The sequence below is a fragment of the Chiloscyllium punctatum genome, chromosome 22, assembly GCF_047496795.1.
Source record: "Chiloscyllium punctatum isolate Juve2018m chromosome 22, sChiPun1.3, whole genome shotgun sequence".
Taxonomy (NCBI): Eukaryota; Metazoa; Chordata; class Chondrichthyes; order Orectolobiformes; family Hemiscylliidae; genus Chiloscyllium; species Chiloscyllium punctatum.
Window position 1 is genome coordinate 84,281,927 of NC_092760.1, and position 24,295 is coordinate 84,306,221.

A 24,295-nucleotide genomic window follows, 5' to 3' on the forward strand; every position below is an offset into this window, starting at 1 on the left:
AACAAATCCTGTGTCTTTGTCATCAAGTAATTTAGTGTTTGTCATTAACTCGCATGGCCCCTGTTGATGATAGAATATAGATGGTTCTTACTGCATTCCTTTTATATTGTAAAAATCATATAGCTTACAATCTATTCCAAGGTAACTTAAATTTATTGCCAACTTTGTCCGATTAGGTACTTAACTGATGCATACGCCTGTATGAAACAGACTACCTTTTTTTTGTTAAGACCTCAATCGAATATTGCCAGGATATTTTCTTGTATTCTTTGTTATGAATTATAATGCAGTCCATGCATAATACTTATTGTTGGGTCACAGTACCAATGGAAAGCGTACTTTCTAGCAAACTATACTTTTCCTTGCCCAACATTGAATTGATTTTCTTCTCATCCCAGCTAAAAGAGAACTAGAAAACAAAGCTGAACATAAACTTTGCAACTTGCTGTTTTTACCACCTGCATGAAGTGTACATTTTAACTTTAGATGTCCTGAAGCTTCTCTGAATGCTTGGCATTAACAAAATATCCATAATTAATGCTTAATATTTTGTTAAAAGGTTAGTTGGTAAACTTGTGTCTTTACAATTTTGTCTTTCAGTGAAGCTTTCTCTAATATTCCCATGCATACCTTTTACATATGGTCCGGAAGCTTTCACTTGTATTCTGCAAATGCAAGAGTGGTGCAAGAGACAAATCAAAGCCCAGTGATCCCAAAGCACCTCAGGCTATGATAGAAAAGCCCCATTTTAAAATAACTTGACCTGTTGTGGCATAGCTGTTGAACCTTACATGAAGCATTCTCAGAGAAGTCATACGATCACAATAAATAAGTTTATTGTTTTATTGGGGCACCTGTACTGATGGTCCTTTAAGGAAATGTGATAGCACACAGCTTTTTGTAGTGACTTTTTTCACCCATGGCATATGGGATCAGGTGGTTGTGAGCGCCTCACTTCAAGTAAAGATGTGAAAGCCTTGGAAGATGTTGCAGTTAGGGTTTATTAGAATGGTACGAGGTACATGGGACTTCAGTTTTGTGGAGAGACTAGAGAAATTATGATCCTTCTCCTTAACACAGAGAAGGATGAGAATAATTTAGCTTACATGCTATAATTCAGGTAAGGTGTTTGATCAAGTAAATAGGAGAAAGCTGTTTCTGTGGTAGAATGATGAGCAATTGGAGGGCATTGTGGTGAATGCTGAAGGGACCAGAGCTGATCTGAGGCACAACAGCACCACATAGCAAGTTATGATCTGGAATGGACTGTGTTAAAGGGGGATGAATGCAGGTTTTAGCTTTCAGAAGAAAATTTGATGAATACTTAGAAGAGAAAATCTTTCAGTGCTATGGGGTAGACTTAGGATTTAAGCTAATTTGTTTGGTCTTTGTGGTAGGCCTAGTGGTATTATTGGTAGGCTCCAGACACCCAGAAAATGTTCGGGTGTTAAATCCCTCCATAGCAGACAGTGAAATTTATATTCAATAATAATCTGGAAATGTTAAAAAAAAATCACACAACACTAGGTTATAGTCCAACAGGTTGAATTGGAAGCACTAGCTTTTGGAGTGTTGCTCCTTCATCAGACAACCACCTGATGAAGGAGCGGTGCTCCGAAAGCTAGTGCTTCCAATTCAACCTGTTGAACTATAACCTGGTGTTGTGATTTTTAACTTTGTACACCCCAATCCAATACCGGCATCTCCAAATCAATCTGGAAATGAGAATCTAATGATGACCACAAGCCATTGCAGATTGTCAGAAGTGAAAAATCTGGTTCACAGATGTCTTTTAGGGAAGGAAATCTGCCATCCTTACCTGGTCTGGCTGCAGACGTGCAGTAATGTGCTGCTCTCTTGGCTGACATACACTTGATGGGCTGAACAGCCTTCTGAAGTACCTCAGCCTGATTCTGTTAGTCAGGCATCAGTAATCCATTCAATACCATCACCACTAAAATGCCCATTGGTACTCCCGAAGGTACCCTTTGCTATCCTTTACATTTAATCCCTTGGAAATTAAGTTTAACTTGATTGTAAACTTTTTAAACTTGTTAGCACATTGAAAAATGTCCAACTTTCTTAAGTTTGTAATGTAACACATTAATGGCTATCTCGATGATTACAACTCAAATTTTAACACCCATAAACTAATTTTGCCATGATATTTTAATGTATTGTTAAACGATGGTATTGTTCAAGAATTATAACAACAAGACCCCACTGAACACTGTTGCTTATGTGTCTCTTGTAGACGCCGAACGTTTTGGAGACAAGGCCAATTTGTGTACTGACGTGAAATATATGATGTAGAAAACTGTCAATGTTGAAAGTTATCAATCTATACCTTTGTAGTTCTGCTCTTGTTAAAGAACTAAACTTTTTACAAGTTATCCCTGAGCTGATACTAACGTTTACTGTTAAAGTCTGCAGACTTCCCTCACTAGATGAGAGAGAAAGCAGGGTGCCTCCATTCTCTTGGGTTTTGTCCTAGGCCCGCTTCAGAAGTCAAATGCTTGATTTCTGACTTTTTCATCAGTCAAGTGGCTACATGAATCTCAAATGTTATCACTACAAGTCATCATCCCCTTCCTGGGCACATGTAGAATTAAAGACATGTACTGCTAATCAAACTACTCAATAGCTTCCGTTGCTTTCTAATAAATATACATATGTAATTTGTTTTAATTGTTATTCACACATTAACAACACAATCGACATGTTTAACCATCTGTTTTCAAATCTGCAGCTTGTATTTGCTGTTAAGCAGAAAGGTCTGCTGAAATTCTGGAGATAACTCTTTACAAGCTGAAACACTCTGCATCAGTATCATCAACGTAATCAAAACCAAAAATGCTTTCTTACTCAAATAACCCCATTCTGTTAGGCTATGAGAACTAAAAAGGTAATGTGTGGATGCAGGGAAACCTTAAATTCCCAGCTGAAAATGTTTGAATCACCTTAAAGTTGCCTTTAGAGCAAAGGAAGAGAATTCCAGTAGTTGGATTATCCTTGTCCTACACGGTAATCCTGAAATAGGATTTGGGAGACTGGGGAGAGAGGTGGTACAGAATATGACGGATAAACAGGACAGGTGGGAGAGCTTCAGGTGTTTGAAAGTAAAAGGACATACTCAAAGTGAAATTCTTCCACTTTGTAAGTAATGCTTTTTTTTTGTAGAATAAGTAAGTATTATGACTACGTATGGGCAATGATGCTTTTTGAAGCCCAGTACTTACATTATAATGTGCCATCTTAGAATCCCTACTGTGTAGCAAGAGGCTATTCAGCCCTCCAAGTCTACACCAACAGGTTCAAGAACAGCTTGTTCCCCGCTGTTACCAAACTTCTGAATGGACCTCTCAAATTTCAAATCTAATGTTGATCTTGTTTGTCATGCACCTTCCGTGACAGTCGTAAATTTGTATTCCTCATACTGTTCAATTATCCTATATACTTTGTATGTTGTTATCTGCCTGTACAGAATGCAAAACAAGATTTTTCACTACTTGGGTGCATGTGACAACAAAAAATCAAGACCATCATCCAAAGCTGAATTCAAACGTGGTCCCTGGTCCTGTGAGGCAGCAGTGCTAACTACTGAACCATCTTGTTTCCATAATTGCTTAAAGAATGTTCATTTAATTGCAATTAACATGATGAATTTTGATAAACCATATCAGCTAAGTTGATAGTTGAATTAAATTCAAGATGCTGGTGAAGATGCAGTTTGATAGATTTGCCTCAGGATGGCAGTATTTGCATTTTGATCTTCATTTTCAGAGCTAGTAATTCACTCGGCTGTTCATGTACAAACTACGTATGAAACAGTTCAAAGAGAACATTTTATTAGAATTCTAAGATGAAGCATTTTAACAATGTGCTGAGGATAAGTTGTGTCCAGTCATATTGTGTACAGTTGGAGCTTCTAGCCTCTGCATTACATGTTACATCACTTGAATTGCAAAATTATAATCCATATTCAGTCACCATGATTTAAGACACTTGACTGGGAAGCTGAGCAGTTGTTCTCCTTTCGAATGTCCTCCACCCACTATTCCAATTATAGGGCTTATGAAAACTGCTAGCATCCCAAGTTCCTTCATTTTGTCCATAACACTAACGCATGTATTAAGCTCCTAAAATGCCATTGATGAATATTGACAGTCTATGGTAAGCCAGTGATTTGCATGTTCTTTTTAGCGAATGATTGGTGAATAGTGAAGGCAACTCCCATGACAGCCTAGTTTCTTGCTGAATAAAAATGAGGGAGCTGGCATACAGATGGAGCACTGTCCATTTATTTTCACTTGATAACTATCTTGTTTCGGTATTTGGTATTACACTGGAATTAGCAGGAAAACACTAACTGCAAGATTTTCTTCAAAGTGTTGCCTGTAAAATTGAGGAAGGTCCTCACAAGCACACAAAATATGTTATCAGGAATTTAGAATTATTTCATGAAAGATAACTCTCTTAAAGAGGTAAGGGGTACTCCTCCTGTCCTGAAAGTTAACATGCATGATCGTTCAAGATACTTCCGATCAAATCTTACAAAATATAATGTGTTGCTATTGGAAGTTATGAGAACCATAGAAAATGGAAGCACATAAATGAGAGTGGGGCTGAATGCTTTCTCCGAGCTATTGATTCGAGCCGCAGTCTCCTAATTACAATATTTTTATATTTCTCTGGTAGCAAGCTGTCTTCCTAAAAATTTATGGATTGTTCAAAGAAGTATTTGTGTTATAGCATAGGCAATCCTAAATAGTCTCCAATCTTTTTTGTCTAACCCTCCCCCATTCTATTTTTAACCTTAAGTTTTTGCTCCTTCACATCTTGTTGACTAGTGAAAATAATCGCTATTTAATCTGTTATAATCTTCTATAATAGAGTGCCCAAAGTTGCGCACAATTTTCCAAAGAGACAATTCAACAATGTCTTTGGCTTTTCCATTTTTATGTCTTCAAATAGAATCTTCATGTTAATTATTTCAGTCAATATTGCAAAAAATTGGAAGATAGGACTAGAGATGCTGGAGATAAACTGTGGCTCTGAAAAAAAAGCACAGTAGGTCAGGCTATATCTGAGGAGCAGGAGAGTCAACGTTTTGGACTTAATCTTTCATGAAGTCGACTTTCTTGCTTAGATGCTGCCTGACCTGCTGTGCTTTTCCAACACTATACTTTATCGATTCAGTCTATATTGCAGACTAATGTAGAATACCAGCAATGACAGTGAGAGTAAATTATCTATTACTGTCTCCCCTTTTTTAAAGAAGGGAGTCAGGTTCTCCGTTCTCAAGTCCTCTGGTTCTCCAGTTAGTAAGCTAATGCTTACTTCTAATGCTGGATAATCCTTTCATTATTGAAAAGAGGGCCACATTATGAAATTGTTATAATGCAGTGGTTATAAATATCCAATTCTATCCAACACCAGTAATGTTCATACTTCCACTCAGAACGACAACGTGTTTCCTTGTCACTTGACATGTAAGCCTCTTTGGCATAATAACTAACTGATTGTCATGGTGTAGTGCATTGCTATTACTTATCTTACTGTTTACATTTCACAGTAATTAAAAACTATTTAGGTAGGTTTGTCTTAAAATGTTACAGATACAACTTGTATAAACAGTATTACATTGCAGTCAGCAAAGTTTAAAATTATACACAATATTTGAAATTTGGATTTATAGAAAATAAAGTGGCACAGCTCTGTACAATTTATTGCAAAGCAGAATACTCTGGCTCTTTCAAACAAAGGATGACAGGTGGGGAATTGCAAAAGAACATTATTTACAATGGATATGTACAGCAAAAAATCGAAGCTTTAAAACAAATCTTCTGAGGGTTACAAGAACCTGCAATAGAAACCGAGATTATCAAGATTTGGGTGAGTAAAATAGACCAGAAGGTCATGGTTGGATTAGACCATGTTATAAATTGTTTCCATTCGATTAATCCACAACTAGGATTGTAATGAAGGTATTTACTTTTAAAATCTTTTAAATCAAGGGTGACTATTGTGATGCAGGGAGTGTGATTTACAAAAATTTTAATATTTATTCTTGAATGCGGACCTTTGAATTTTGAACAAGTGTCGTATGAATTTTCTACATGTCAGTAGGGGTTTAATAATAATTTTTGAAGTATTTCTGCAGCCATGATCTCTATTAAAGCAATTTGAGAGTGAGAGCCTCCAAAAATTGATGGTTTCTTGTTTACATTGGGAAAGTTTATGAGTGAATAAAGTACATAGGAGTGTACATTAGACTTTCTGATAGGAAATTCTGAACTTTCTTTTTAAGCTTGGGGAAGCACCCATAACAGTGGGAGAAAAAAAAAAGTTTATGTTCCAATTTTAGTTTGGGATAGTTCTGCAAAAGACTTTGTTAAAGGTGGATGTATAAAGCAGTTCGTTCTGAGAAAAAAAAGAAGTTAGTTTTGATACTTTTGTTAAAAGAAAGTTACCTGAGCATAAGGAGTTTAGTAAATTTTTTCAGACAAGAAGTGTTTGGAAAAAACCCTGAAACTATGATTTTAACCTGAGAGAGTTTTCAGTGTATGACAGCTCCAGGAAGAAGCGACAGAGATTCTTAAAATTGAGAGTTGAAGCCACAGTTAAACTAAGTTCTATGGAGGTGATGGAAGGCAGATCCTTCTGGTATGAGTTCCATAAATGAGTGTCTTTGCGATTAATGGGATTATATTTTTATGTGTTTTAAAATATTTAAACTTGTATTCTGAGTAAATAATTTGGTTTATTCTATTTTATCTTCATTTCATTTATGTAAACTTCTGTCTTATTGCGAAAACCAAATCATCATATTGTGTGCTTATGTTTTAGTGTTAAAGTATGTTATTAAAACCAAAAAGAAAACATGATCTATCAAGCAAGCTTTCCATTTGGGCTTTGACATGTCCAGTAATAACATAGGCTTGGAACTTAACATTATATTTTGTATTAAAAAAATTAACATTGAGTAGTTAAACACCTTCAGTATATTGTGTGAACACTGAATGCCTTTCTGCTTTTTCAAATGCATTTGCAGCAGGAGAGATTAGTATAGAATATAATGGACTGAATTGTACCCACCACCAGATTCCCTGGCTAAAATGTTGAAGGAAGCAGGAATTAAACTGGTAACACGGGGGTCCATGCTAATTAGAAGGTAGAAGCTCTGCAGCATTTTGGATGTATGGTGCTGGATAATGCAGGTAGGCTGAGGGTGGGGTAGAAGGGGTCTGAGTGCGAAGGAGGCAGGCTGGATAGGAAGGTGACAAGATAGCCACACCTGTATTTAATAAGATCCACTCCTCGCTGTCTCCCTCCCAGCAGATTTTAAGTGTTAAAGTCAATTATTGTTAAATTGCTGAATGTGAAATTGCTTTGGAAACACTGTAACCCTTTTGTGTTGCACATGAACTATTCAAATAGGTTTGCAAAGCTGACTAGCCTATTCTGTTCTTACATACTCCAGCTTACATAATCCATTAATCCAATTGTTATTGTGAACTACATTTCATAAGAAATTCTTCTCATCCCAAATCTCCTGTATTCATTCAATCTGGATCACTTAATCTGGAATATTTTTCTGTCAATGCTGTCAAGATGTAAGCATTGAAGATATACTACCAAACATTTTTGTGAGCAAAATATATTTTACGTCTGTCAAATAGCCAGGGATCTGTTATGGACAAAGAACTCCCAGGCCCAGAATGTATTGAATTTAGTTCAAAACTGCATTTCTGTTGTAGTCTTGAGCAGAAAGAATTCACCGACTTTGTGACTTTGAGGTTCCAGCTTGGGTCAATTAGAGCCAGTTTTATGTAATGTTGCTGGATTACTGATATCTGCTATGTGGATGTCTTAATTTGGCATTTTAAAAAAATTACTAGGCAGTACATTTGTATCAAATAAACTGGTATAAAGGAAGCCCAGAGTGAATCTGGCTTTTCTCCATTGTATGTGACTGTCTCAGTGGGAAAAACAATTGTCAAACTCATCAGAATTAATTGATAACTCAGGTTCAGTGATTTTAATTTACTTTTTATCCTGTCCTTTGGTTGGACAAAGTGAAAGAAAAGAAAGTTAGCATAACTCGTGTCAATAAATAAAATGGTTTTTGTTTTCTCTCTGTATGCCACCAAAATATCAATTTGACCCATGCAAAAATTCCCAAAGAGTTCTTCCTTCCCTCTTACAGCATATTTGTGTTTTAGATAATGACACGGGACAGTCATGAACTGCTGCAAAGTGCACTATAAAAGCAAAGTCCCACTTTTATTAAATTTGGTTTTAATGTAGAATGTTAAATATCTAACATGCAACTAAATTTTAAAGAAGCATGTTTATTTAAAATTTAAATATGCTTTTGTATAGTTCTTGAAACAGCGTGGTGTTTGGGATTAAGTTGTTACAATTCAGAAGTTGAACAATGTGCTCCTTAAATAATTTAGCCAGGATTAAAATAGACCAAACATCTAATTCCTCACTATTTTTCTGCTTCTTAGCTCACTGTAGCCTAGTCAACATTCTCAAATAATGCTTTAGTAGTGCAGTGTTTTGCAGTACCTACCATGTGTATTTGACATCTTCTAGTCGTGTGTTTTGTGCATATAGTATTGTAATTGGCAAATCACAGTTGATTACAGATACAGATTTGTAGATATTTCCTATCAAATGCAATCATTGAGTTTTTCAGAGAAAAATATCTTTTGTCTTCCACTTCCATGGCAAAGTCAGATAAATAGCCTACCCCACATATTTCTGTCATTACACTCCTAGTAAACTATTTTGTTTACCACCACTTGATTATTGGTAACTTTTTTTATAATTCTGAGTAAGCATAGAAACATTGTAGAGGTAACTTGCTTCATTTTAAAGTAACTTATTTCCACTCATACCTGACCATCAATTGTTTTGTGTTCAGTATTTCTATTAACTTTTCAGCATCTGCAGTAATTTAGTTTGCTTTGTTTTGGAATGTGGCAACAAATGTGGTCTAGGAAGAAGCATATAAGCCTGTGAAGAAAATCAAATAATTTTAATGTAAATTGCAGTGATCTTTAAGATGTAAAAATACAAATAAACTTTTTGGTTTTATATTTGTTACATTGTTCAATGGGGGCATGAGATGGGACTGTAACCTGTGGAAAGAAAACTTCATAAATTGAACTAATAATTACATTCTGCATGGCGCAACTAATTCAAGTGACCGAGAATAAGGAGATAATATGTTAGTAGCTCCTGCTCAGCCAGCAGCGTTGACTGTCTGCGTTATGTTCATGATTCTTGCTGAACTTATTCAGGAATTCTGCTTATTGCTATGGAAAATACAGATAGCACTTTATGTTAATTCTCAGAAACTGTAATGCATCAAATGGATTACTGCTATTCCTGCACAACAGTTATCTTGTTTGCATATTAGAATCTAGATACGAGTAAGGGAAGTCTCCCTTCTACTTGAACTCAACACATTGTGAATGAGATTAAATGTGCGTGTATGCATGCAGTTGGAGTGAGAGATTTGATGCTCCCAATTATTTTTTAAAATAGCAGCACTTGGCAATGATTATAGGCACATTGATTTTTTTTTCTAATTTGGTGTAGCTGAAGGAAATGAAAGATGGAGGCTCATGAAGCAATAATTCAGCATTTGGGATTCTGTTGTTTTTCTTTCTACTGTACTCAGGCTCGATTGGGCGGCACGGTAGCACAGTGGTTAGCACTGCTGCCTCACAGCGCCAGAGACTCGGGTTCAATTCCTACCTCAGGTGACTGACTGTGTGGAGTTTGCACATTCTCCCCGTGTCTGCGTGGGTTTCCTCCGGGTGCTCTGGTTTCCTCCCACAGTCCAAAGATGTGCAGGTCAGGTGAATTGGCCATGCTAAATTACCCGTAGTGTTAGGTAAGGGGTAGCTGTAGGGGTATGGGTGGGTTGCGCTTCGGCGGGGCGGTGTGGACTTGTTGGGCCGAAGGGCCTGTTTCCACACTGTAAGTAATCTAAGCTAATCTAAAGATAGTCTTGGTAATTTTCTGGTAAAAAGTATTTCTGTAGAAATGCATCTTTGGATTAACAGTTTTTTGATTTGAGAGGATTTGTTTAAATTAATTCTAGTTGGTTGTAACTGGTCTCTTCTACCTTGTTATTATCAAAGCAGAGAAGTAGAAATGATTCTGTATCATACAAAATTTTGCAATTTTACTTTTGAATTGATATAAAACAAAAAATCCAACCAAAGTACTATGGCAATGTTAAAACTTTAGATAGTCTGAGATTATCAAATAGTGCCAAGAAAGAAGCTATTTGACTGGGAATATCTGCTATTGAGAGGTTAGAATGCTCAAAATTTGGAGGCAGGCTGAACTCAAATGGTATAATTATATGGATGGCAGAATAGAGGCAATGAAGTTTATTCTCCCTAGCAATTTGGAAACGTTCCAATCAATATTCGCTGATGATTTGCAATGTACTTGGCTCTTCCTGTTTGGTACATTGTCATTGCTTCACTTATACCACTAGTATTGTGTTTAACACAGTCACTGAATAGCATGGATATAAGAGAAGGATATGCAAAAGCTTAGCAAATTGGAGAGCATCTGTCATCACTACTGCACTGTTACCTCCTTCCAGTCAATGAATTTGCCTAAAGTGAAGTTGAAATAATTGAAGCTCTGCATCAATTTATTGTCAGCATTACTATCCTAGAAATCTACCTTATACCATTCCCTCAGTCTGGCAATAGTCTATAGTTTTCTTTTGTCCCCCACCCTATTTGGGTTCATTAAAAAAAAACCAAAGAGATCTTAGTGACTGAATTAGATTATTGTTGATCTGCTTGAGTTTTGATATATTGGATCACTGGTTCAAAATAAAAGCACATACTGCATGTTCACTTTGTTCCCCAGTTACCACTGTTATTAGTTGTACTCTCTCGTCTGCTTCTGTAATGGGCAGCTACCACAAGGTAGCTATCAGGGCTCAGGTCTTTAATATTCTGGGACTTGTTCGGGACTGGAGAGGTCTTGCCATCCACTCTGGAAATCTGTAGCATCCGGCAGGGATCATGCTTCAGGAGGTAGCCTTCAAATGTCTCCCATCCCCCTCCGACACGAACCATGACATGTTTATTGTGCAGCATCTGCAATGCAAAATAATCGTTTAGTAAAATGGGTTGTACAACAGAATTCTTAAAAAAAAAAGTTAAGATGCTAATTCCCATGTCGATGTGTAAAAAGGGAAATAAACATAAGGATCATGAATTAAGAATAAACAGGCAAATATTCTTGCTAATTTTGCCTGAACAATCAACAATATAGTGATTTAACATTTTATAGGCAGCTGCTATGTGTGCACACAGCCATAACCAGTGTTTATTGATCTAATTTTCAATCCCAATAGGTCATGCTAGTGTAGCTATTACAAGAGAGGTTAAAGCAGAATGAGCTGCCAATAGCAATCTGCAAATATAAGATACTTTTAATTTCTTTTGGTAATCTATTGCATTGAGATTGTTCAAACTTGTGACAAAGAAGTTTCTGACAGCAAATTAGAAGCTCTTTAAATTCCACAGAATTTGGCACCCTATTATTTAATAAAATTGCAGAATTTTCATATTAGTTAATCCTGTTAAATGATCAACATTCAGTGTTTAGCTGCTTGTTTTGTTTCATTGTATCATAAGCTTTTGAGAACCTCGTGGATTTCTTAAAATGTCATCCACTTTAGCTGATTCTACTAAAGAACTAAAAGGAAAGGGTTTGACTATTATCTCATGTTATTATTGAATTTGGACTTGTTAATGCAAATATGTGATGGCTAATCCATTAAACCTAGAAGATAGCACAACATTTTCTTTAAAAAGAAAGATTAAAATAGTCATGTGCAAGCTAAAATTCCTAATTGAAATATAAGTTAAAATGTGGTAAAATTAGAAAATGGTCAGATCATAAGTCGATGCATCCAGAAAAGTAGTTTTCAGCAGACTGCAGTGAGGGAGTGATACAAGTATTCCATAAAAAATTCATCTGTATCTGAAAAAAATCAATTGCACATACATTCCAGTTTGCAATGTTTGCCATCATTGATCCCACTGGAAGAATTTTGAAAGTGACTGGTGATTCCTGATCCACTTCTACTTTACAAGTTAAACATTCTCTCTTTAATATTTCCTTTTCAAGTTCACCCAATCCACTCAAATGAGAATGAAAACCACTTCAAGAATGACGCGTCAGCCTCCTAAAGTGATTTTAAAAAGTCTGAGTGAACCAAGTATTATCATAGTTGTGGGTACGTTCGCTAAGCTGGGAAGCTGATTTGTAGACCCAAAACTACAACAACCAGCACCTGAGTTACAAATCTTTATGCAAACCTTGAAACAAGTGTTAAATTTGATATTTTCAAACATTAAATAATAAGAACATTAAGAATAAATCAAGCCTATGTAAATTAATAGGTGTTTCATTTTTTTTTAAAAAAGAGTACATTGAAATAATATTTTCAAAGTTCAAACCCCAGAATGAATACTTGGTCATAAAATAATTTGTAGATGTGAAGCAACTGAAGAAAACCCTTCAAAATTCATGCCACTTCTTATAAACTGGGTTTAGAAAGCATTAGTTAGAAAATTGATGCATGCAGATTTTTCAAATGGTTATTGGATATTCTGTGGGAAGATTTCAGTGTCACAAAGTCACAGGCCCATCCCTCCACACAGCTAGCACAGACCACAAATTATTCTACTGAATTAATTTTAGAATAAAGTGCTGATGTCAGAATTGCAATTATGAAAAAGAATTCCACATCTTCAGGAATGTGGAGGTAATGTGTATTTAACTGTCCTGACTTTAAAAACATTTGACTCATTTCCCTGAGCTGATGGACTAATCTCAGTCAGTGAAAGGGTTTTTCTTTGAAGACGGAATGTTAGTTTAGTACTGATAGAAGAATGTAAATAAATTAGGAGTAGTTTGTTTGAACAGATGATGAGTTACTTTGAGGATAAGTTGAGGGCTATCATTTATGGCTTTTAAAAAGCAACAGTGTAAAATTGCTGTGGCTGGTGGCTCAGTGTTTAGCACTGCTGCCTCACAGCGTTAGGGACTTGGGTTCAATCTCACCCTTGGGTAACTGTGTGGAGTTTGCATGTTCTTGCCCATGTCTGCATGGTTTTCCTCTGGGTGCTCCAGTTTCTTCCCACAGACCAAACATGTGCAGGTTTGATTGTCCATGCTAAATTGCAATAGTGTCCAGCTGTAAAGGTTAGGTGGATTAGTGATGTGAAATGCAGGGTTACAGGGATAGGATAGGGGGAGTGGGTCTGAATGGGATGCTCTTTCAGAGGGATGAATGCCCTGTTTCCACACTGTAGGAATTTAAAATTCAATCCCTCAAAAATAGTATAATGTCGCAAAAATGCAACTATTGTTACAAAACCTAATTTTGAAAGCAATAGGTATCTTTAAGCAGCTTCTTTCTTGTAAAACATTTCTTGTATCATGTTTAAATTTTGTACAGAACAAGCGCATGCTTGCGATCATAGAATCATAGTGCAGATGAGGCCCTTCAGCCTCTGGAGCTAGAAAATAATAAGTTCACTTTACCAACCAATTTGTATAATTTTTATATCTCTAATAAACTTTGTGTTGCTTTTGGTATAACCTTTTAAATACTTAACAATATTTTTTCCACAAATTGTATGCACTCTTTCTGATGCACACACTGATCATCCACATTGGTGAATTGTGCACATTAAGAGCTGATGTTCTGGGGGTATGGGTTTGGCAATCACACCACAGTAGGTGGGGGTGGGGTAAATATCTGGAATTAAAAGTCTAATGTTGACCAAGACACTGTTGGTCATTGTCAGAATAACCCATCTTGTTTCACTAATGCCCTTTATGGGATGAAGCATACAGCCTTTAATTGCCCTCTGAAATGGCCAAGCAAGCCACTCAGTTGTAAAAATCATGGAAAAGTCTTAAAAGAAAGGAAACCAGATGGAGCACTTGGCATCTGCTTAGACACTGGCAATGAAAACAGTCAATACAGTTCTCCTTATTAGATCTGGGGGCTTGTGCCAAAATGGGCCAGCTCATGAACCACCGGGGCAACAGCCTGACATAGTCATGCTCACTGCAACACACACTACACCCTCTCACCATCATTATCCCTGGATATGCCCTGTCCCACCCGGGAGTCTTCAAGATTGATTTTGGACACAATGCAATCTTGTGGCACCAGGTCAAGAAAGGGGCAAGGAGAGGTCCTAGTTTCAGGACCTCTCTGCAGGAGTTCCTCAGGATAGTGTCCTTGGCTCAACCATATTCAGCTACTACAACAATGATCATTCCTCCCCTCTCCCCCTCCCCACCACCACCATCATAAAGTCAGGAGTGGTGTTATTGGCTGATAATTGTGCAAACTTCAGCATCATTCTTGACTACTTTGATACGGGAGTAGTGCATGTCCAAATGGAGCAAGATCTGGACAATTTCCAAGATTAGGCTGAAAAGTGGCAAGTAAATTTAGTGACATACAAATGCACTGAGGTTACCATTGACCAAAAACTGTGCTGAACGAGCCATATAAATAGTGGCTACAACAGCAGGTCAGAGGCTATAAATCTTGCAGTGAGTAACTTACTTCCTGGCTCCCAAGTGAGTCGATTCTCGATAAGCCACAACCAGGCGTGTGATGGAATGCTCCCCACTCTACTGACTGAGTGCAGCTCCAACAACCCTGGAGAAACTTGACACCATTCAGTATAAAGCAACCCGCTTGATTGACATCATACCCATAAGTGTTTGCTCCCCCCCACCATTGATGTACACACTACTGGTCCTGAGAAATCTACATGACATACTGCAGAAATTCACAACGGCTGTTTATGCAGCATCTTCCAAATACACTACCATTGAGACGAGCAAGATATATCAGGTGCAGCAACAATTGCAAGCTCCTCTCCAAGCCACCCGTTATCCTTAACTTGACAATATGTCACCATTCCTTCACTGTTGCTGGGTCAGAAACCTGGAGCTCCCATGGTTCAAGATGGCAGCTCACTACCACCTTCTCACGGGTACGGAATAACATTCATCACGGTTGGTTTATTGCATGAATTTTTTTAAAATTCACAAGAATATCAATTTAAGGGGAACTGCACAAGAGGATATTCTGCATGAGAAGGTATGCTATGCATGAGAGCAGAATTCTGATTGTTTAACAAGTGGGTACAGCTTATAGAGGCATTTCCATAGAAAACATGCCAGTCAAAGATTGACAGTTTAGTGCCAGGCATTGTTTAAGTTTTAAATCAAACAGTTTGACTGGTCAACACAGTGCCCTGAGAAATGAACAAATGAATGGCTGTCACCTATTTTGTCGAGTTGAAAAAAGCACAGTAAATGTACTTGTGAAATGTCTCATTAAAATTACTAATTTTGGTCTTCATTTTTGGCATTATGCCCCATTTACTTTCACTTGTAAATTTTGCTGTTGAGTTACTTATTTCCACAAACAGAATCATTTATGTAAATGAGGAATAAAATAGTGTCCCCAACAGTGATCCCTGTGGAGCACCACTTTCTATGTTCCTCCACTGAGTAACTACCTTTACTCCTGCTCAGTGCTTTCTATTTTTAAAGCTAAAAGGTTACCCATTCACCCGTAGTTCTCTGACTATACATGCCCTAACCTTTGTTATGAGCTAACTGTGATACCTTATCTCTGTCTTTGTTTGAGACTATCTACTCTTTGTTACCTCTTCAAAGAACTCTTATCAGATCAGTCAAGCATAATAACCTTTCAGAATCCGTGCTTTTCTGTATTAGTCTATGTCTCAGTGCTTTGCTTTCATATATTTTGACAAAGATTTCATTTTCCCAGTTATTTTTATCACAGCCGTTAAGGTAGTCTGTAAGTTCCTGGATTTTGTTCTATATCCCTTTTTGTACATAAGAACAACATTAGCAGTCCACCCGTGCACTGACATCACCTCATTTTGTATGGAACTACTTTTGCATGTAAACCTGTACGTCCGCTTTATTGTCAGTTTTCTTGACTGTTGCTGCTTATCATCTATCATTGGGGTTTTAACCCGTTCTTCAGGTTTATTAGTTTGTCCATTTTTTCCTTTTCTATCCCAGCTGTATTTGTGAACTCTTTAATCTCATCAATTACAGAAGTTTCATTATCTTCAGCGAAAGCTGTGACAAAGAAGTTATTCTATTTTATTTTTGCAGTTACTGGTTTATGATTGAAAGATACCACAGTGATGATTTCCTTGTTGGCTGCCTCATGTAATGAATAATCCTCACAACTTCTTCCTCCCAGTGTTATTGTTGGAGTGGGGGGGGGAGTTGAAATCCATAAATTTGTAATTCAGACTGTATGGCAGCTGTATTTTAATACCAGTGACATCTATCTTTTCCCCACTCACAATGTTCTTAATTAATTAATAATATATTTCATCCACTGTTCCCATATAATTATATCCAGCAATATTTAACTACAAATGCTCTGGGTAGGTTTGTTTCAGTCAACGTCTACAGATTATACATATATATCTGGATATGGATTCCTTCTACCTGTAATTGTTTACAGTTAGCTCTGTTTGCTGACCAGCAGGTTTGTGGGTGATCAGTGTGGGATCAATTCCTGCCCTGGCTGAGGGTACCATTAAAACACTCCTTTTCAACATCTTCCCCATGCCTGAGGCATGGTGACCCACAACCTTCTTTACCAGTTGTCTCTCTGTAGTGAGAGAACAGCTCTGATTGATAAGACTATGGTGACTTTACCGTTTTACTTTATTAATTTATCCAGTTGTTTTGAATATTATGTACACTGCCACAGGGATTCTTGCAAATCCCTTCAATTATTATTCCTTCCTCTGTTTTTGGTTATTTCAGATTTATTCTGTGATTTCATGGAATCTTTGGGCATTCATGTTACCCTCATTTCTTTCTGTAATTAGTATTTTATTGTTAGGTTTTGTCAGTTGTAGCATTCCCCTTTCCCCATGCAATTAGTTTAAAGTGTTATGAAGCACTTTCCCACTAGAATCTTGGTCCCAGCTTGTTTCAGGTGCAGTCCGTCCCAACCAAACACACCCTTCATGTCTCAGTCAGCGGCAGGGACCAAGACTGTGAACTCCATTGAGTCCTAAGCCCAGTTCTCAGATGGAGGCAATGCAATACATTTCCTAAATGTGAATGAACCAGCTTTCATGTCAATGATTGTATTTTATCCATGAAAATGGTAGTAACCCAAAATCGTGCTTTATTGTGGGTTCCCCGATTGCGAGCTCTATCAATGGTTATTTATGAAATAAATTGCATTTAAAGTAGTCAACAAATCAAAATGTTAATGTTATCTTTTCACACGGTACTCCTCTCCCTGGTGACTACTTTTAATTTTGACCAGCCTCCAATATTATAATTCAATCAACCCTTTTTCTTTATTCTCTCATGGGGTGTGGCAAGGTATTCCCCATCCCTAATTATCCATGACTTGTATAGCTTGCTAGGCCAGTTGAGAATCAATCACATTCTTGGGGATCTGGAGTCACGTGCAAATCAAACCAAGTGTGGCAGATTTTACTGATGGACAGCAGTGACGTGGTGGCTCAGTGGTTAGCACTACTGCCTCAGAGTGCCAGGGATCCAGGTTCCACCCTCAGGTGACTATCTGTGTGGAGTTTGAACATTCTTCCTATGTCTGCGTGGGTTTCCTCTGGGTGCTTTGGTTTCCTCCCAGTGTGCAGATTAGGTGTATTGGCTATGCTAAATTGCCCAGTCTCTAGAGATGTGTAGGTTAGGTGGATTACAGGGAATAGGTTGGGGGGGGGAGGGGGGGGGGGGGAATGGATCTGGATGGGATGCACTTCAAAGGGTTGATGAAAACTCGATGGGCTGAATGGCCTGCTTCCACAGTAGGGATTCTATGATGTTGGTGAACCAGATGGTTTCTTAAGAAAACTGGTTATAGTGAGACCATGAAACTATTCCACCAGCTGCCATGATGGGATTTGAGACCAGAGCATTAGCCTGGCCTCTTCATTACTAGTCCAGTGATATTGCTGCTATAACAATAATTTCCTGCCATGCTGTTTGTATGAATAAATGCAAACTCGGATTTGCACACACATTGTTACCCATTATGCTTTTTGTAAACGTTCTTCCATTTTATAACTTTACCTTTTTAGAATTAATTGAAAGGAAGACAAAAGTTGTTTTGTTTTCATGCAGGACTGAAATTTCAAATAAATAAAACGTCAAAAGAAACCTGAATGTATTTGAATACACTACTCATTTCAAATATGAGCATGTGTGCTCCCAATCTCGAGGGATTAACTGTCATGGAAACCAAGCATGGTCTTGTATATCATTATGAAGATTAATATTGGCACAGCCTCTGGGTAACAAATCAAAGTTCATTTAGCACCGAACAATATATTTTACAAGAAACTCAATGCTGTGAAAAGTCTTAATAATCATGTATAAACCTGGATCATTTAAAAAAACTCTAAGTATTACAAACTGTACAATACTGATAAAAATTCATTAGATCGGGTAAATTTATAATGTTTGTTTTTAGAGCAAAAGAATATTGTTGTGTTGTACTATTCGATGATACTCATTCTGGTGTGTTACCATAGCAATGCCTTAAAATGATGCTTGTACTTTATTCCCTACATTCCCCATAGGCTTTGCGTTCTGAGATGGTAGGTGAGTCATCACTTTACTTGACAGCATGTCCTCCAGCTCAGTTTCCCTGCACTATATCATTTATTATGAGGGCATGAAGCCATTGTGAAAATAAGCTGCTTTATAATACTATTAATGATGATGACCTAGCAAAACCTTAGTGCGATAATTTATCACGTGTTTCATTCTTAATGACAGAAAAAGCTACACATTTCTCATTACAGAAGGCTATTGTGTGATAAATAGTATGCCAAAAGCATGTTTCACTCATGATTCTGATTTAAGAACATTTTACATACACATATTTTTCTTCTTGCACACTTGGCTACAGCTGAAAATTTTTGGTGTGAGGTAGTTTTAATCAGCAGTTGTCTTAATGTTTCATTCCTGCTCTCTGGTAAAGGAATACAATTTCAGCAACCAATTGCATTGATATAGCAATTTAACATAGGAACTGTTCAAGTTATTTTACATGTAGTACAAATGTTTGTTAAACTAAGCAGAAATAAGATTTGTTCAGTTAGTTTTGAGAGTAACGCCGAAGCCTTAATTAGCCACTTGAACCACCAGTGATTGATAGCTTTATAAGAAATCATAGGAAGCCACAACCTGTGTGATAGAAAACTAAATAACCAACTGAGAACAAAGATTATATTTTTAAACCATTGATATTAGGAAGCTTGTATTAGGAGAATTGCTCAGTATTCTTACACTCAGTAATTATTTTCACTACAATGGCCGCTAAGATATTCTGTTAATTATTTCATAGGTTTACAGTCATATCCTTGGGTGTCAGAAAGCCAGGACTAATATCTGCTTCATGCTGCTTTAGGCATTATATTGCAATAATAATCAGAACCTGCAGTTATAAGAATATAGTGTGACTAGTAAAATATATCAATTTCTATCAAAGTAAATTTGAAGCTAAATTCATCAGTATATATAACAACTTCAAAAAACAAAATTTGCTGGTCACTGTTGTGCATATGGAAGCTTGATGCATAACACACACCAGCACATTTTACAGCTATCCTCATGTCAGTATCCATCCAGTTTTAACACTTTTGCTTTCTATTCTGTGACTCTATATCTCAAGTTTAAAAGTTGTGGACTTTTTAAAACTTATCTTTTCAAATTCTCTTCCAAAAAACCCTGTAAAAGTACCTGCACGAGATAAAGTGTAACAATTCACGAAGGTAGCTTAAAGAGAACTATAAATGGGAACACACCCACATGAAAATAAAAATGTATGCAGCAAGCTACAATATCATTACACAATGTGAACGTTTTTTTGTGTGCTTTAGTCCATTCTAATCATTGTAGATATTTTGCATGGGTCAGGAGAGTTGAATAAACCACATATTGTGCAAATCAATTCTGCTTTGGAAAAGTATGCTCTTCAAATTGTAAACAAACCAAGAATCTACCTACCTGCATAATAATTGCTATTCTAAAACAAACATGGCCTAAATACAAGTAGGGTAATCATGAGTTTAGTGAATTTCCTCCCAGAGAAGAACAGAGTGAAAATAAGCTGCTTTATAATACTATTAATGACAATGACCCAGCAAAACTTAGTGCGATAATTTATCACGTGTTTCATTCTTAATGACAGAAAAGGCTACACATTTCTAATTATATGAAGCTATTGTGTGATAAATACAGTATGCTTAAATTATGTTCACCCCTGATTCTGACCTAAGAACATTTTACATGCCCCTCTTGCTACCACTGTAACGGAGGAGAAGGAAGTGTAATCACCCACTAATTCAGGCTGAAGAATCATTGCCGCTGGTTTTGTAGTACCTGGAATATCAGACATACACTTGCAAAATTAAATAAATTGATGTATTATTAAAGAAGGAAGCATTGTGATCTATTGGCAATCCTGATGTTTGGATAGCTTCCAAATATCTCATCAGAAGATCACAGAATGAGGACAATCTAGCTATTTCCAACAGGAGCTGCTCCATTTTGTAATGCTAAAGATCCAATTCAAAACATTGCTAGGCAGTAGGTCTGTCTTCTGTCTTCCTCTGTATCTTGTAATGAAATCTAATGACATGACTCAACTCATAGTAAAAAGGAGTTAACAAAGACTTTCACTTATTCAGTACTTTTCATGAGATCTCAAAGCATTTAACACGTTCTTTTGACGTATAGTCATTCTTTTTGAGTAATCCTTTTTATGTGCACAGGTGTTTTGATTTTTGTGAGGTCTTGGTTGCAAGTCTCCTTTTTCATTCTTACATGCGATTTCACTTTTTATTTGTGGAGCTTTGAATATTTGGGTAACAAAATTAATTAACTCATAAGATATAGGATCAGAATTGGGCCATTCAGCCCATCGAGTCTGCTCTACCATTTGATCATGGCTGATTTGTCCCTCACCCCAATTTTCCTGCTTTCTCCCCATATCCCTTCAACCATTACCAATAAAAAATCTGTCAAACTCCTCCTTAAATTTACTCACTATCCCAGCATCCACCACACTTAGAGATAATGAATTCCACAGATTCACAACACTTTGGGAGAAGTAGTTTTTCCTCAACTCTGTTTTAAATTTGGTAACTTTTATCCTAAGAATATGACCTCTCATTCTGGAATGCCCCACAAGAGGAAGCATCTGCTCCATGACTATTTTATCCACACCTTTTATCATCTTGAATACCTCAATTTGATCTCCCCTCATTCTTCTAAATTCCAGACAGTGTCGGACTAAATTGTTCAATCTCTCTTCATTCGACAAACCCCTCATCTCTAGGATCAATCTAGTGAACCTCCTCTGAATTGCCTCCAGTGCCACTACATCTTTCCTCAAAAAAGGGAACAAAAACTGTACACAATATTCCAGATGCAATCTCTCTAATACCTTGTATAATTGCAAAAACACTTCCTTACTTTTCTAGTCTATCCCTTTAGATATAAAAGCCAGCATTCCATTCCCTTTCTTTATTATCTGCTGTACCTGCATCTCGTTTTCTGTGACTCATGAAAGGATACACCTAGATCCCTCTGCACTGGAGCACCCCTAAGTCTCTCCCCATTAAGATAATTCCTATTTTATTTGACACAAATGCAAGAGCTTGTACTTATCCACAGTAAACTCCATCTGCCATATTTTGGCCCACTCTCCCAACCTATCTATATCTATTTTTAAGGTTCTTATTTCCTCTTTACAATTTACTGTCCCATCTATTTTTGTGTAGTTTGCAAATTTGGCAAATAATGTCTACTTCCAGCTACAGGTTTATCCTGTCCTATCTGCACTGACTAGAAACTCAGTTTGGATTTCTGTAAAGAGGCTTCTGACAATTAACATTCTACTCTGTGCCTTGATTTGGACTGGAACAGAATCCTGTCTTCACGGGAGTACAGGTATATAGTTCCTTGAAAGTAGCATCACAGGTAGACAGGGTGGTGAAGAAGTCATTTGGTATCCTTGCCTTCATCAACTATTTTTAAGCTCTGATCTCCAGCATCTGCAGTCCTCACTTTCTCTTACTGAGTACAGGAGTTGGGACATCATTTACAGCTGTAAAAGACATTGGTAAGGCCACATTTGGAGCACTGTGTACAATTCTGGATGCCCTGCCATAGGAAGAATGTTATTAAACTCGAAAGGGGACAAAAATGATTTACAAACATGTTACTGAGACTGGAAGGTTTGAGTTATTAGGAGAGGCTGGATAGGCTGGGAACTTTTTCCCTGGAGAGCAGAAAGCTGAGGGCTGACCCTATACACGTTTATAAAATCATGAGCGCCATAGATAGGGTGAATGAGACAAAAAAAAACCTGCTGATGCTGGATTCTAGGGTAAACAAACAGGAGGCTGAAAGAACACAGCAAACCAGGCAGCATCAGGAGGTGGAGAAGACGACGTTTTAGGTGTAACCTTTCTTCAGGACTAGGGATTGGTGTAAGGGGAGCTGCAGATAAAGGAGGTGGCAGGGGCAGGGTGATGAAGTGGGGATAGGTGAAGACAGGTAGAGGGTAAGACCTACCGCATCTGCTCGGATGAGGAGACATTCCACTCCCAAGCATCCCAGGTGTCCTATTTCGAACAAAGTGCTTATCCCCCCTCTGTCATCCAAACAGCCCTCCACTGTTCCGCCTCAATTCCCAGTTCGACTGCTCTAACCACCCCCAAACACAATAAAGTCAGAGACCCCTTGTCCTCACCGTTCATCCCACCACTCTCCACATCCATCTCCACAACGCATCATCCTTAAACACTTGCGCCAACTCCAACTAGGCCCCACCACCAAGAACATCTTCCCCTTCCCACCCCTCTCTGCCTTCTGCAAGGACCATTTCCTTCGACAGTCCTTGGGTTGCGGCACTTTCCCAACCAACCCCCACGAATCCCCAAGTTTGTTCCCCTGCAACCGTGAAAGATGCAAAACCGGCCAGTACACCATCACCTCCATCCGGGGCCCCAAACCATCCTTCCAAGTGAGACAGAGGTTCACCTGCCTCTCCTCCAACCTAGTTTACTGTATCAGGTGCTCCCAATGTGGGCTTCTCTACATCATGGAGGTCAAACGTAAACTTAGGGAATGGGTCACTGAGCATCTCAGCCGGGCCCACAGGGGCCAACCAGACCTCTCAGTCATCACACATTTCAATTCCGCTTCCCACTCCCTTTCCGACATGACCATCCTTGGCCTCCTCTATTGCCACAACGAACCAAACCGCAAATTGGAGGAACAACACCTCATTTTTCACCTGGGCAGCCTACAAACCAGAGGACTCAACATTGAGTTCTCCTATTTCAAATAACCCTCTTCCTATCCCCCGACCCCCTTCCCAGACCCTCTACCTCCCTTCCACTCTTCTCAACCACTCCTCCCATCGACCAATCAGGTGGTACTCCCTACCTGTCTTCACCTATCACCCTGCCCCCTTCCACTCCCTTTATCCATAGCTCCCTCCACACCCATCCCCAGTCCTGAAGAATGGTTACGTTGACTTCTTCACCTCTTGATGCTGCCTGGCTTGCTGTGTTCTTCCAGCCTCCTACTTGTCTAAATAAGGTGAATAGCCAAGGTTTATCCCCCCAGGGTAGGAGAGTCAAAACTAGAGGGCATTGGCTTAAACTGAGAGGGGAAAAATTGAAAAGGGACCTGAGGGGCAACTTATTCACACAGAGAGTGCTGTGTATATGGAATGAGCTGCCAGAGGAAGACACAGAGGCGAATACAATTACAACACTTAAAAGACATTTGAACAGGTATGTGGGTAGGAGAAGTTTAGATGAATATGGGCCAAACACAGTTTAGAAAACCTGGTCAGCATGGATGTGATGGGCCAAAGGGCCTGTTTCTATGCTGTAGGACTCTATGAATCTAAGTGCTTGGCATGATGTATCGCTCAGTCACCATTTACTCCACATTTTAGCCACTTATTTTCCATACAGGGAAGAACAGATATTGAAGATTCTGTTTGTTGTCCAACCTGGGGTTGTATTTTAAAGATTTTATTTATGGTGCTCTCAACCTTACATTCTTGATATTCATGTTGTCTAAATTTTAATTTAAAAAGAAATGTGTTCATTGCAGGCTGTAGTTTATACTAAAT

General features: G+C 37.9%; 1 protein-coding gene across 8 annotated transcripts in view; it reads right to left on the bottom strand.

Moving 5' to 3' along the window:
- Positions 1 to 3,825: 3,825 nt before the first annotated feature.
- The window catches only part of gas2a (growth arrest-specific 2a), a 257,222-nt gene continuing 236,752 nt past the window's right edge, over positions 3,826 to 24,295 (bottom strand). For all 8 annotated transcript variants that reach the window (XM_072592740.1, XM_072592743.1, XM_072592738.1 and 5 more), the window contains one exon: positions 3,826 to 11,147. In XM_072592740.1, coding sequence (XP_072448841.1) covers positions 10,899 to 11,147 — 249 coding nt within the window. In that variant the 3' untranslated portion in view covers positions 3,826 to 10,898. The remainder of the gene's footprint in view (positions 11,148 to 24,295) is intronic.